At 35.5% G+C, this 15,533-nt stretch overlaps 1 protein-coding gene across 1 annotated transcript; it reads left to right on the forward strand.

Annotated features, from left to right (window-relative positions):
- Positions 1 to 13,324: 13,324 nt before the first annotated feature.
- Positions 13,325 to 15,046, forward strand: LOC121967247 (GTP-binding protein SAR1A-like). The gene is made up of 3 exons (XM_042517352.1): positions 13,325 to 13,579; positions 13,663 to 13,794; positions 14,534 to 15,046. Exons 1-3 carry the CDS (start codon positions 13,451 to 13,453, stop codon positions 14,852 to 14,854), a joined length of 582 nt encoding a protein of 193 aa, XP_042373286.1. The 5' UTR covers positions 13,325 to 13,450; the 3' UTR covers positions 14,855 to 15,046.
- Positions 15,047 to 15,533: the final 487 nt, after the last annotated feature.

Raw genomic sequence — 15,533 nt, forward strand, 5'->3', positions numbered from 1 at the left:
ATGAGGGAATGAATTCATTTCTAAACTTTGTATTTGGTTGATGGGAATGGAATCAAGATTTTGGAATGAAACCAAAAAATTTGGATATGGATGAAACCCACCCCCTCCCTTGGGTTTTGATGGAATGAGAATAAGAATTAAGTTTTGGACGAAAATACCCTTAGTATATTTGTTCAATTTTTCTTTCATTTCACTCTCTCTCATTGTTCTCTCATCATACTTTCTCTCTCCTCATTCTATCATCATATTTTCTCTCTCAATATACTTTCTCTCTCCTCATTCTCTCTCATCACACACTCTCTCATTATTTTCTCTCTCTTCATTCTCTCATTTTTTAATCATACTTTCTCTCTTATCATTCTTTCTCTCTCATCAATCTCTCTTACCATACTCTCTCTATATTTTATCTTATCACACTTTCTCTCTCTTCATTCTCTTCCATCACACTCTCTCTCCTTATTCTCTCTCATCATACATTCTTTACCATTTTCTCTCTGTATTCTCTCTCATCACACTCTCTCTTATTATTTTCTCTCTCTTCATTCTCTCATTTTTTTCATCATATTTTCTCTCTCCTCAATCTCTCTTACCATACTCTCTCCATATTTTCTCTCACCATACTTTCTCTCTCTTCATTCTCTTCCTTCACACTCTCTCTCCTCAATTTCTCTCATCCCACTTTCCCTCTCGTCATTTTTTTCCATCATACTTTCTCTCTCATCACATTTTCTCATCATACTTCTCTCCTCAATCTCTCATTTTCTCTCATCATACTTTCTCTCTATTTCTTTCCATCACTCTTTCTTTCTCAACATACTTTCTCTCTCATCATACTTTTTCTCTTCTCAATCTCTCCTATCACGCTTTTTCTCCTAATTTTCTCTCATCACACTTTCCCTCTCTTCATTTTTTCCCATCACACTTTTTCTCTCATCACACTTTCTCTCTCATCATTCTCTCTCATCATATGTTTCTCTCACATTCAACTTTATCTTCCATCTAATTTTTTCTCTTATTTTCCTCTAAGGGTAAAAAAGGAAATTTAGATTCATTCCGATTGAAAATATTCAACTAACCAAACATTATTTTTAAGAATGATACCCAAGCTCATATCCATTCTCATTCCACAATACTATGATACTCATTCCCATTCCGATTCCTAGGAGAGAACCAACCGCCACCTAATTCATCCATAAGGAATATGTAAATGGATTGAAGGCTATATTTATCCTCATAAAAGGTTTATTGAGCAATTGTATATGATCTGTGAGCTCTCTCTCAATATAAATATATTATTAGGAATAAAATCAAATCAAAGTCCATATTGATAAACATCAAAGGTGATAATTAGATCTTATTAGATTATAGAATTAATTTAATTAGATCTTAAATTTATTGGATTAATAATTAATCTAATATTTATTTAGAATTTTCAAATAAGTTCAAATCAAATGAAGCCCATGTTATTAGATAATGTCTTAGTAGATAAGACTTGACTACGTTATTAAATAAAGTCTTATTAGATAAGACTTTGTTACTGTACTAATGATGTAATTAGAATTTATTTGAATCTCTGACTGATTCCTTTTCTGTTGTGTTTTATTGTTTATTTTTTACAAACATATATAACAACTTAGAAATATATTAGACACTACAAGTAAAATGAATATAATTTTGATTTATTTTTTTAAGTACGATCCAAATTAAAGAACTCAACTTCTACTACTTATTGGTGTTGTGTACACAACATATAACTTAGGATTTTGATATATGTCTAAAGTTAACATTAAGTTAGTTGTGATCTAATCATCTATGTCAAATTTATAGGTACAAGATACTTGATAGGAGTTAAAGATCTAGTTATGAACTAGATAGTGACTAAGTATTCTAGTGGATTTAGGCATCTAAAGTCCTAGTTGTGAATCAGACATGAACTAAGTCTTGGTTGTGATCAAACAATAAATTCCTAGATGGAGACTAGGTGAATCAAATCTAAGCGGTTAAGGCTTAATAGATAAATTCCTAGCTGGAGACTAGGTGAATCAAGTCCAAATGATTAAATCTTGACAGACAAATTCCTAACCGATTGTTAGATGACTCAAGTCCAAGTGTATGGAATCAGCTAGAAGTTGATTGCTTGACAGAAGTCCAAGTGTGTGGAATTAACTAGAGGCTGATTTCTTTGCAAAATCGAACTAGACTGGTCAAATCTAGTCAAGTAAGTGTAAGTAACTGTACACTTTATATCATATTTATTACGTGTAACAACTGTAGGGAAGTATATTCGACGGTTCCAGACAACCGAGTGGAGTCTAGGGGTGACTGGCTGGCGTTAACTCTTGACGAAGGGATTTCAAAGGGTCTAGGTGCCCATATAGGGTCTAGGCAACTTGAGTGTATAGGCGACCATAAGACAACATTATTAACAATTCGAGCAAGGTGGTGAAGATGAAGTTTGACCCCTGTTCAAGCGACTTGAGGGTGTACGAGCGACCAGAGAGATTCGTTAACATTATCTTACGAATAGAAGTTGTAGCCTCGTCAACACCTACATAGGCAACTGGGAAGGCTCTAGGCGACGGGGGAGTTCTATATAAGGAGTTTCATGACAAAGCTTGAAAGCATTCCTTCTACAAATAATTCACTCTTGTTCTTGTACTCGAAGTGCTCTTTTGCCTTCTACATTGTGACACGGTGCGACTCATGCTTGATTTCTTTAGCAACACCTAGAGTAACATTTACATTTATTTTAGTGTTGTTTTATTTATTTTATTACGCTAAATTGTTTAGATTTTTTTTCTGTAAGGTTTTTCCACCTAGGAGAAATTAGAAATAAGAATCATATTTTATAATTATTATATGTTTATACTTTTGATTTGATTGGTCAACTTGCATGCTTAAACTATTAGTTAAATCTACTATATGTTATTATTGCCTTTGTATTACTTGATTGAATTAGTCTAAGTTTAATTTATTTCTGCTATACGTACTCTGATTAATTCAACTGCTTTAAATTGCTATAAGCTCATTTTTAAATTCGTAACACTATTCATCCCCCTTAGTGTCAATTTCGATCCTACACTACTATCTGCTAACAACAATTTATTTCTTCATCCAAAATTAAATACATCAACCTAAAATAGAAATTTAATAAATGAAAATTTATTTTTGAATTATATATAAAAAATCCCAACCACTTTTTTTTTAATCTAGCCCAACTAATCTTGGAGGTGGGCCAACCCTCCCTTTGATCACTCATATGGAAAATCCGAAAATACAAGTGACTCCTCACCCAGTAGCCAATATATTTTTCATCCCACTTAAGGAAGATACTTTAACACTATGCTATAGCTGAGATTTAAATTGTCAATGCTTGGTTAATCTGCTAAGTGTCTTACTGTTGCACCATGCATGAGCAAAAAAAACAACTACTTGAACCTAGATAACAGGTCACAATTAGTCCAAAATAACTAATCAATTCATAATGTTAATTATTACCTTTAACTTGATCAATGTGCCCGGCAAGACCTAGTCATAGTAATGCCTTAGATGCAAAGAAGCATCATTAGTGGTTTTGTTGAAGGACACAAAGAAAAAGTGGTAGACTAGTAATTGGCTAGCAACATCTTGATCAGCGATAATATTCACTCCTCCGATTGAGGGTGGTAATATTTAAGAGTAATGTAAATTTATCATCTGAGTATCCACTCTTTACGTCCATAAGGGCCGATAACATCTAAGAGTGCAGGGAGAGAAAGAGAAAGCGAGAGGGTGAGGACTGTATGGAGAGTGGAATGAAAGAGAATTGAGAAGAGAGAGATAGACTAATGGGTGAAGACTATAGGGAGAGATACAGAGGAGGAGAGACATTATATAATTCTAACTTCTTAAAAGACCACTCTAACTTGTCCCAACATTATTAAATTAGACTATTTCTATATATAAATATTTGGTTGGGCCCTGATCTTGGATGTATAGGTATTCTGTTTGGATCAGTTTTTGCCAGTCGGAAACTTTACGTCCGATCGGCCACTACCGTAGAGCTCCGCTCGACCCCTTTGTGACTAGTCTGTTGGTTTTTTGACATTAACCTCCATGACTTTGACTTTCACATCAACTACGATCTCCGTCCTTTGACCCACACTTAGTGGGCCTCTCATTATCATTGCATTAGGCCCTAATATATACTAGTCAATCTTGATATGCACTCACACAATCTTAATCACGCATACTTGGTGAGTTTATTCTAAATTTGATTTGACTTCAACTCAATTACTAAAATATAATTTATTAGTTTGTTTCAACTCAAATAGTCATAAAAAATTTATAATATAAAAATATTAAATATGATATAAATTCCTTTCGGATTTAGCTGTAATGGTTGAATCCTCAATCCAATCCAAATTTTAAGCTCACTAATACTGACCTTGTTTATCATGAGGACCAATTTGATAATAAGAACCTATTTATAATTTATCTATGCTCATGAACATTCTCCTCAAAATTGGTACAACTAATCCTTTGCATTGAGATAACAATGGTCTCACTTGATAAGAACATACTTTGACGCTTATGGATTAGATATTTGAAGGGGTTGTATATGTTCATTATAGGATATGTTGCAAGCCTTGTGAAGAGAAGTGAGTAATCAACATAAAACTTATTATTCTTAGTAAAAGGAGTATATTATTAGGACAATCATACTCTTGGAATAGGGTATGATTGAGGTATTGATGAAATGGGAAAATAATTAAGTTAGGATTATTACGTCTTTTGATATGTGTATTGGCTATTTAGGACTTGAAGATATACAAATGAAGACAATTTGGCATGATGAAGATTGGTATGGTGATTTGTTGGCTTGATGTCTAAGGAGTTTGGAGAAGGATGACATGACACATTAGAGGACCACTGGACGAGGAGCATTGAAGTATGACTAAGTCGAGGAAGCGAACATTATAGGAAAATGTGTGAAGGATGACATGTTGATGAGCTGTGGGTTCAAGTGCATCAGAGGGATAAATAGCCTTATGAAGATGGCATCAAGGCAAAGTTAAACCCTGGAGAGTTGAGTGTAAGAGACTATGTACCTGCGTGAAGGGAAGAATCTCACATAGGTGGACTCAACCTTAAAAATGGTAGAAGTCATGGGACCAGTCAATTGGTATTTGACACCAACCTACTAATTGTTAATTTACATGATCATTATAGTTATTTTATGAAACTAATCTTGAAATCTACGTATTTTACATACTTGAGCTTGATGAAGAAGCAATTGTAATGTAATTATTTTACATATATTGATTTCCCTCTTCTTCCCTTCTTTATGAAAGCACTTAATTCATTCATATGATGGACATTATTATGCTTTCAATTTATAGGCACAGAGGACCAATATGTTGGTGCAATCAACTTCTAAAGTTTTGATGTTTATTTGATAATATGTTTAATGGAGCTTGATCAAGGTTGACATAGTCTATTAAGAGTCTAGTCAAGTCAAGGTTGACCAGATGACTAGTAAGTGGAGAGTAGTCTATCGAGTGATTGCAAGTGGTGAGTAGTTTACTGAGTGACTGCAAGTGGTGAGTAGTCTATCGAGTGACTAGCAAGTCCAAATATGTTAAGGTGACCTGATATGTTAAGGGGGCGCCGATCCTAGGTGAGGGAGAAGGGGCGCCGACCCTAGGTGAGGGAGAAGGGGCGCCGACCCTAGGTGGAGGCGAAGGTGGCGTCGGCCACAAGGAGGAGAAGAGAATTGTGGAAAATTAGGTTTTAAGGGGCACCACCTACTCCTTTTATAACCTTTGTCGTCGGTTACAAAGAAAGAAAAATAATAGAATTCTGTTTAGAAAAAAATCTCCCTTTCTATAACCAAGTTAAACCAAACCAAGTTATGGATGGGTGGATGCGATGCTTTATATAGAGGCTACAACAGGGACCTAGAGGAGGAATTGGTTTATGCCTCCTGATGGGCTTGGGCTTCCTGTGTTCGGTCCGAACACTCAACCCAAGTCCATCAATAATAACCCATACCACTAAAGGGTTATTATTGAACTATGCACCAATCCCATATTAAAATATGGGTTCCTTCTTATCATGAGTGCGTTAATCTCCCTATGTTTAAGATATCGTATGTTCGTTACTTAAATGAGTTACTGACAACTCAATTAATTAACATCTGAATCCAATAGTAGTACCACTCAACTTTATTATCATGCCGGACTAAGTCCATCTGCAGGGTTTACATGATAATCCTTTTGGGAGAGTGTTGGTGCAATATTCCCCAGGTCAAGGTTGACCTAGTTTGACTGAGCTTGAATTGGGTCAAGCTCGAGTCTTAATGTTTATGTTTTGATGGTTTGACAATAATGTTGACAATACATGTAGACAACACATGGAGATTGCAGGTGCAATTATTCATGTGTGGAGATTGCGATCGAGAGTCAAGTAGGTCAAGGTTGACCGGATACTTGACTGGAAAATCCTGGTGAGTGAAGCTAGGTGAAAGTCCTAACTTGGAGGTCAGGCAGAGGGAAGTCCTGGTGAGTGAAGCCAGGCAGAAGAAAATCCTGGTGAGTGAAGCCAGGTGAAAATCCTAGTGAGTGAAGCTAGGTGAAAGTCCTGGTGAGTGAAGCCAGGCAGAGGAAAATCCTGGTGAGTGAAGCCAGGTGAAAATCCTAGTGAGTGAAGCTAGGTGAAAATCCTGGTGAGTGAAGCCAGGCAGAGGAAAATCCTGGTGAGTGAAGCTAGGCAGAAGGAAGTCCTGGTGAGCGAAGCCAGACACAAGGAAATCCAGATGGATCAAGGCTGATCGGACATATGGTGTTGGAAAGTCCAAGTAGGTCAAAGGGATTGACCGGATACTTGACACGAGGAGGAAAGTCCAAGTAGGTCAAGGGATTGACCGGATACTTGGCACGAGGAGAAAAGTCCAAGTGGGTCAAAGGGATTGACCGGACACTTGGTGAGCGAGTTCTACCAGGTCAAGGGTGACCGGATGCTAGGCATAATGTACCAATAGGTCATGGTTGACCGGATGTTGGTTTAGGAGGCTTTAGACTTGATTTTGGGAGAAATCATGAGCTGGATCGATCAGCCGATCGATTGGCTCATGCCAAATCGATCGGCCGATCGATTGGGCGAGTCTTCGCGACAAGCCTCCTCCCAATCGATCAGTGGAATGATTGGGGCGAGTGTGCGATCGCACAGAACAACGCTGGATCGATCCGTCGATCGATCCAGAGCCCCCAATCGATCAGTGGATCGATTGGGGAGTGCGATTTCGCACGATAAGCCTTGGATCGATCAGCCGATCGATCCAAGCAATTCCTGAGAGCACAGAGGCACTCTGGATCGATCGGTCGATTGATCCAAAGCCTCCCCGATTGATTGGGAGCAATCCAATCAATCGGGATCCGACCGTTGGCATCATATTTAGCTGCAGGCGTTCGATTCCTTCGGTAGAACTTCACGCATACAGCTCCGATCTTCACAGGCGACTCCACAGCTTCTCCACAGAGCTCTCTACGCCAGATCTTGAAGATTCTTGGAAGTTTTGTCCAAGTCAAGAGGCGAAGAAGAGAAGTTAGGGTTAGGACTTTTATTGCACTTCCTGTAAGCTTTTGCTTGTTCTTTACTGCCCTTTTCTTTCTTCTTGTATTGAGAGTCTTGTAGGGCTTCTCCGCCTTCGGTAGTTACCGTAAAGGAGTATTTTATTAGTGGAGGGTGCGTGCGTGTGTGGATCCTTGGATTAGTCACCTCTTGTGAGGTGGATACCAAGTAAATCCTTAAGTGTTAGCATTGTATGTTTTTGTTTCTTGTATTTCCGCTGCACACCATCAAAGAAACAAGCAACGAAGAACACGAAGAGCGCGACGAGCTATTCACCCCTCCCTTTAGCTACATAATCGTTCTCAACAAATCCTTATGAGCTCCTCAAGGGGACATCATCAGCCTAAATAATTAGGACACAGATTCCTTCTATAATCAACAACACACCATATAAATAATACTATTTTCCAACTCATCGGGTCTATTGATTTAACGAATAAATCTCATCCATTGATAAGTTAAAGAAATAAACACTAAGTATACATGCTTGTTATTATATAGTGATTAAGAGGAAGCACATCCATAATAACAAAGGTTCTGTTTTTTTATGTAGTCAGTATAAATCGAACAACCTCAAATGGTCCTGCTCAATACACACATAGTGTACTAGTGTAATTTTATTGTCAAGACAGACTAATACCAAATTACACTACAACCGTTCCAATGGTTTGTCCTAATCCATCTTGGTTGTGAGCTACTATTTATAATTTATAAGGAATCGATAACATGATCTTCTATGTGGCACCACACACCATTTTATCTACAAAATAAATTAAATGGACAACTGCATTGACATATATATAAATATAAAATGCAAATGTTTGACCAAAGTGATTCTCATTTCAAAATAATTCAAAATAGATGTTCATACAAAAGCTAGACTTATAGTATACATCCCAACAATGAGAACCTATTGGGTCACACACATAGAACAAGTAGATTTGGAGATTGGTTCATATGATGAATCATTGGATTAAGTCTAATCCGAATTGGACTTATTAAGTTAGACTCAATTAGATCTAATTATTAGATTGAGTTTAATTCAAACTAGACTCAAGGAGTCAATTCGAATTAATGAAATAGTGATTCATTGAATTCGAAATTGCATGCGATTAATTGAGTTAGACTTAAGTGAATCCAATCATATGGATTCAATAAAATCTGAATTAAACTTGAGTTAGACTCAAGTGAATTCATTCACTAAAGAGGATTAATGGAGATTAATTCATTCACCTTGAATTAGAAGAATTTTGAAATTAATTATTCAATCAATTTCGAAATTGAATTCAAAATGAAGAATTCAAAGGTGGTCCTTAATGGAGCGTTAATGCTCATTAAGGATCATTAATTGAATTAATGCTCATTATTCATTGGATGAAGTACAAAAGATATTTTTCTCTTATTTTGAGCGTGAATTTTTCTTCTTCCTCCTCTCTTTCTCTTGCATTGGCCGAAACTCACATTCTTGGTTGCTAGTACAACCTTAGGTAGTTTTCCTTCTCCACTTTGCGAGTTTATGAGACAAACGGAGACACTTGTTCGTGTGGATACCAAAAGGGGCATGGACGCTTGATCGTGCTGATATCCGAGCTGTCGAGAGATCGTGTGCATGCATTAAAGGTATAACCTTCTTATGATGTAGAACTTAGTATATGTTGTTATTTTTTTCCCTTCGCATGGATCTTCTGAGGAACTAAATGTTTTTCGCTGCGCTTTAGCATGTTTAGTGCCCTAGTTTCTTACACAAGATTTAAGTTTTGGAGTTAGAAAAATTTGAAACCAAATATGTATGAAAATATGATTTAAAAAGAGTTAGTTTTAAAAAGTTAATCAAGATTTCTAATGAATAAGTTTTGAAAAGTAGACTTTTGAAAATATTTCTAAGTACAAATACATGATTAATAGAATTGTTGAAAATATTTTAAGAAATTTAAAAATAAAAAATCGTTAACCAAAAATCAAGTGATGAAATTAGTTATTTTGAAAATAAATTATTTTGTAAACAGAATTTTGAATAAAAAATGTGAAGAATTTTTTTTTTTAAAAAAAATAAAGGAGTCTATAAACATAAGTGTAGAATTTTAAAGTGAAAATTTAAGTTTAAAACAAGATAAATTTTGAAAAAGATAATTATACAATAAAACAACTTTTGAAATATTTGAAGAAAAAAAAATTGAAATGTAAAAATGTTAGTATAAATCCGAATATTTGAAATTTTAAAAATTCAAAAATTTTGAAAAAAATGATAAAGAGGATAAAATATGAAGTTTAGAATTTTCATAGTCTTGAAATAAATTCAAAAATGATATTTTTGCTCCCCTTAAGTTCTTACAATTAAAAAGGTTTTGTTTCTAAAAGATTGATGTAGATTCTCTATAGAAAACCTAGGGTCATGCCTGAGATTAGAGGAGTTAGCCTCTTTTTTTGTATAATTTTACTAAGTTTTTCGTTACAATAAAAAAATAGAAAGTATAAATAAACTAAGCATAAAAGAAAATAGAGACTTTTCAATCATACCGAGTCATGATCCGAATTCGAGGAAGATTGTAGGTGGCGAAATGCAGACTGAGGGTTTCAGAAAACAAAGAGAGAGAGATAAAGTTGAAGAAAGATAGGGTGAGATAAATATTTTGCCCAAGCATCGGTTATATAGAGTTCAATCAATAGACCGATAAAGGGTTCGGTTGACCGATCACTTAAAAACATTGAGTTATCGACCAATCAGAAGAAGGTGGCTATTGTTTGGTCGACTGAGCTAGGGTTTTGGTCGATCGAATAATTGATTATAATAGATATTTGCACAATTAAGTGAGTCAGATAAGATTAAAAAATTTAATAAGTTAAAGGTAAAATATGTTGGTGCAATTAACCTCTAGGATTTTAATGTTTATTTGATAATATGTTTAATGGAGTCTTGTTAGGTCAAGGTTGACCGGATGACTAGGCAAGGGTAAGAATTCTACCGAGTGACTAGTTCTAAAAGGAGATTATGCAAGGGAAATTCCTAACTATGGTTAGGCAAGGAAATATCCTAACTATGGTTAGACAAGGAAAAATCCTAACTGAAAGTTAGGCAAGTGAGAAATCCTAACTAGAGGTTAGGCAAGGGTGAGTAGTCTATCAAATGACTAGCAAGTCTAATCAAGTCAAGATAACTAGATGTTTGACAAGAGAAAAATCATAAGGAGAGGTAACCTTAGATAATGAGAAGTCTTGGAGGAGTGAACTTCAAGCATGTGTGACCAAATAGTTTCGGTCGACCACACGCAATCGACCACACCAACAAATCTTGAATGTTGCTAACACTATTTTACTTTACTATTTTATATATATTGTGCTAACTCAATGTTGCTGGAAAGTCTTATTCAATAAGGTTGATCAAACACTAAGTAGGACCAGAGAAAGTCCAAATAAGTCTGGAGGAGCAGATGTTTGGCAAGTAAGTTGATGTAAGTTCCTAGAGTGGAGTGGCAAAGTCATGTCCCAGTCAGGACAAACCTTAAGCGTTGATCCAATTAAATAAATGAATAGAGGTTTTTAAGTTGAGACCTAGGAATTCCTAATTGTCACATTCATGCATCTCAAATTTCTATTGCCTAACTCTATTTTGTAGAATCATTATCATTTGTGTACTTGTAGTGCTACCTTAGTTTTGCAAAAAGAAAGTCAATTGACTGATTAGTTCAATCGACTGAACTAGAGGATTAGTAGACTGATCCAAGTGGATAAGAATAGTAAAGGATCACCATCTAGCAAAGAAGGCAACAGGGTTTCGTCGACGAATCAGTGGGATCGGTAGACTGATCTATTTTTGGTAAGCAATTACATATTTGATTGGATTGAGTGAGAAAGGAAATTTTCGAGATTGAATAGACGGATTAATGGGATCAATCGATTAATAGCATAATTTATGGGATTGAGTGAATCAGATCGAAGCAAACAAGGGCACAAAGATCAGTCGATGGATAAGATGTTTCATCGACAAAAGGATCAGTTGATGGAACGAGTTTTCAGTCAACCAAATGATGCCTATAAATGAAGTCTCAGGGTCAGAGGCTTAGTATCAATTTACTCTATGCTTCATTCATCTTTGCTGCTCCAACTACGCAAGTACTGCTTCTACGACGCCAAGAGACTTTCTAATAACTGAAGCTATTTCTTCTACAATTTTGTTGTTGGTATACTATCCTCGTATTTTACTTGTACGATTCTGTTTCTTCGAAAGAACTATATTAGATTGCTTATCAGAAGTCACCAAGGATCACAACCCATAAAGTAGTAGTAGCTAGACTACGAACTATGTAAAATCTACTTAGTTTTTGTCTCTCTTTTTATTCTGCTACAACTATACTTTGATTCAGTGTTAAGAAGACGGAAAATAAAAGATTTTAAAATGATCGAGATTCACCTCCTCTCTCAACTTCTATGATTCTATAGAATAGTCTCATATTAGATAATTTAGGGCAAATTGATTGTAAAATTAGCTTTAATAGAAATGTGCAATATTTCCACATCAAACAGCCCCCACGGGTTGACATAGTTGGTACATACATGAGTATTTATTACAATAGGTCTTGGTGTTAATTTTCAGTGGGTGTAAAAATGTTTTGTTGGATATTTGACCTCTCCTATGTTGTAATGTTTCCACATCAAACAATTCAGGTAAATAGGTTAAAAAAATTAGTTTAAATAAAAGTGTAGAATAATCTTATATCCAAGAATTCAAGGTAAATAGATTTAAAAATAATTTAAATAGAAATATAGAATTGGTAAATCACGCCATTAATATTATTAAAAATATTTTTAAAAATTAAAATTAATTTTTTTTAGATAAATCGACGGTTAACCACTGATTGAACTGTCGATTCAAACTGACAGTTGAACCGCTAGTTCGTCAATTAATCAAGGGTCCAACTTGTAATGGGCCGTCTAGAAATAAACTGATTACAAGTTGGACCCATTGAACCAGGTCAACTGGTAATCGGGTCGTTGATTTGATTATGATCCGAGCTAGATCAGATTCAAACTCATTCCGTAGTCAGGTCTAATAGACGCTATGCAATGTAATAGCTCAACTATTGTTAGTTTCCCTTCAATAACAAAGTGATCTAAAGTTAACATCTCAGCTGCAGCGCATTGCAATGAATTTTTCCTCTTGTGAGAAGCGGACCTAAGAATGATAGTCGTCTAGATAGGTCTCCATTAGTATTTCTCGATTTATTCTGATAACCGGTAAAATTTTTTTATAGAACTGGACTGGTCATTTCCAGAATTAATCGATTCGAAGAAGTGGATACTTTAATTATAAAAGAAAAATGTTAAATATCAATTCCTCTTCTCTTTTCATTATTCCAAGCATCCTATTATTTTGCCTATAGTTCATGTAGAGGCATTGTCCCAGATAAGACTTGGTCGATTCTTAGTTAAAGTCCTTCGTAATTTATTTAACTATATCTAATAGGGAGTCAACGATATGGACCATTTGAAATAAACATTGTTATCTTTTTACTATTCTAAGTATCGTTCAGCGACGTTTACCAGTATTATTTGGTTGGTAATTTCTAATTTTTTTTAAAAAGTTATATCATTTTATGAAAAAGAAAGAGAATATTTAAAAATTATTTTATAAGAAAAATACATATTTTTTTAAAAAAATAAAAAATAGAAACCAAAAGTTTTTTTTAGTTCCTATTTTCCCACCTCGCTCTTTGCATTAAAGCTTCGGTTCGATTGATTTTCGGTTTGAGTTTGGCGAGATTTCGGGCTGCCAGTACCTGGATCTCATCCGTTCTCTTTGATTCTCTAGATTTTGTCGCCCAGTTATTATTCGCCGGCGACGATGTTCCTTGTTGATTGGTTTTACAGCGTCCTTGCCTCCATCGGCCTCTTGCAGAAGGAAGCCAAGATCCTTTTCTTAGGGTTGGACAACGCCGGAAAGACCACTCTCCTGCACATGCTCAAGGATGAGGTCGAATTCGATTTCATTTTTCAACCTTGTTTTGGCCCCTGATTTGAGGCTGATCCGCTTGGATTTGTCTTGTTTGAACCCAGAGGTTGGTTCAACACCAGCCTACGCAGTACCCGACATCAGAGGAGCTGAGCATCGGGAAGATCAAGTTCAAGGCTTTTGACTTGGGAGGACATCAGATCGCGCGACGTGTCTGGAAGGATTACTACGCCAAGGTTGATTGCCTTTCCATTCTTTTCTTTTTCCGTAGCCAGTTTTTTTTTTTGAATGAAAAATAGAGCACGGGTGGTTGGATGGCAGATCTATCAGTTGGGAGGTGGTATAATTAAGTTGTAGCAATTTGCCGTCCCTATTGCTTCTCCATTCTTCTGGAGAAGGCAGCATTTTGCTGCCCTTGGCACTCAGCCAAAAGAGAAAAAGCAATCTGTGGTCCTTGACTGCTTGTGCGTTCCAAGAAGCATTTGGACCATTTTGCCGGAGTTCCTTAAGTTTGGGAATTTCCTTTTCTTGGAAGCCATAATTTAAGTAATAATTAATTTTGGAAGTTTTACTTGCCGGAACATCTGGAATTCGACTCAATTTTTTTTTTATATATCAAATTTCAATGATGTATGTATTATTTATGTCAGTATGGTCTTTTAAAGAAATTATCTTTGCTTATCTTTTGTCACCATTCTGAAACAATCATGCATTGATTCACATTGCCATAAATGCAGAAAATCATTTAACATATCTAAATTACGTTCACATAATTCACCCATTGTTCCTGCAGCAAGCTTATGTACCAGTGGTAATGACACTTGTGGAAATACTAAATTTGTTCGGAGATTGTTTTTACTAATTTTGAGACTATAGATTGCATGTCATTTATATCTCCTTTTAAGAAGTCAGGAGCTTACATTGCTGGTATGTTTTATTGGCTATGATTTTTTTACTTGCTGTTTTTTTTAATAGGTTGATGCAGTGGTATATCTAGTGGATGCATTTGACAAGGAGAGGTTTGCAGAGTCAAAAAAGGAGCTGGATGCACTTCTATCTGATGATTCCTTGGCAAATGTTCCATTTCTCATTCTTGGAAACAAGATTGACATTCCGTATGCAGCATCAGAGGATGAGTTGCGCTTTCATTTAGGCTTGAACAATTTCACAACTGGCAAGGGCAAGGTGAATCTTGCAGACTCCAATGTCCGTCCCCTCGAAGTTTTTATGTGCAGCATTGTGCGTAAGATGGGGTATGGTGATGGCTTCAAGTGGGTTTCTCAATACATAAAGTAGGTTATGAACTCAACTTGAAAGATTTACAACATGTTCCTTTAGTTGAGTGCAGCCAAAACTTTTCTTGGTTTAAAACTTATCTTGGTTTCTTTGGTGTGATGGGTCTTGACTCTCTCATACAGAGGAATTAGTGTGATAGCAAAATAGATTTGTGAATTGTGATTATAATGTCTGTTTTTTTTTTCTGGATCTTGATGTAGGCAATGCACTTTATTTTTTCCTATTTTTTTTTTAAAGTATTTATTAGTATGATTCAATGCTTCTGCAAGGTGAAATGTAGGACAACTTATTCCGCCTAGTACTTTATGAAATAATCAGTGATGTAAGACATGAAATTCTTGTTTTAATTACAACGGTTGGTACTCATTGTGGCCTTTGTTGTCAAATAAAGTTGATTCATGATTTGGTGGTAGTTCAGATACTTGAGTTTTAGTGTGATTGGAAGGGAAAGTGATTTTTTTTGGTAATATCTTAATCTAGAAGGCTTGTGTTTGCTGCTAATTTGAAAAGCTGAGTGTGGATAGATTAGCCTAGCCTGTTTTTTATATCTTTGAATTCATCAATGTAATTTATGTCTTAGAATTTTCTGTTCAAGCTTTTGTTGAATGCCTAGAAAAGTTAATCTATCCTATTTATGTATTTCATGTATTCTTTGATTTTATATGATTTCCTATTTTGT

Source organism: Zingiber officinale, chromosome 1B (genome assembly GCF_018446385.1).
Source record: "Zingiber officinale cultivar Zhangliang chromosome 1B, Zo_v1.1, whole genome shotgun sequence".
NCBI classification, from domain to species: domain Eukaryota; kingdom Viridiplantae; phylum Streptophyta; class Magnoliopsida; order Zingiberales; family Zingiberaceae; genus Zingiber; species Zingiber officinale.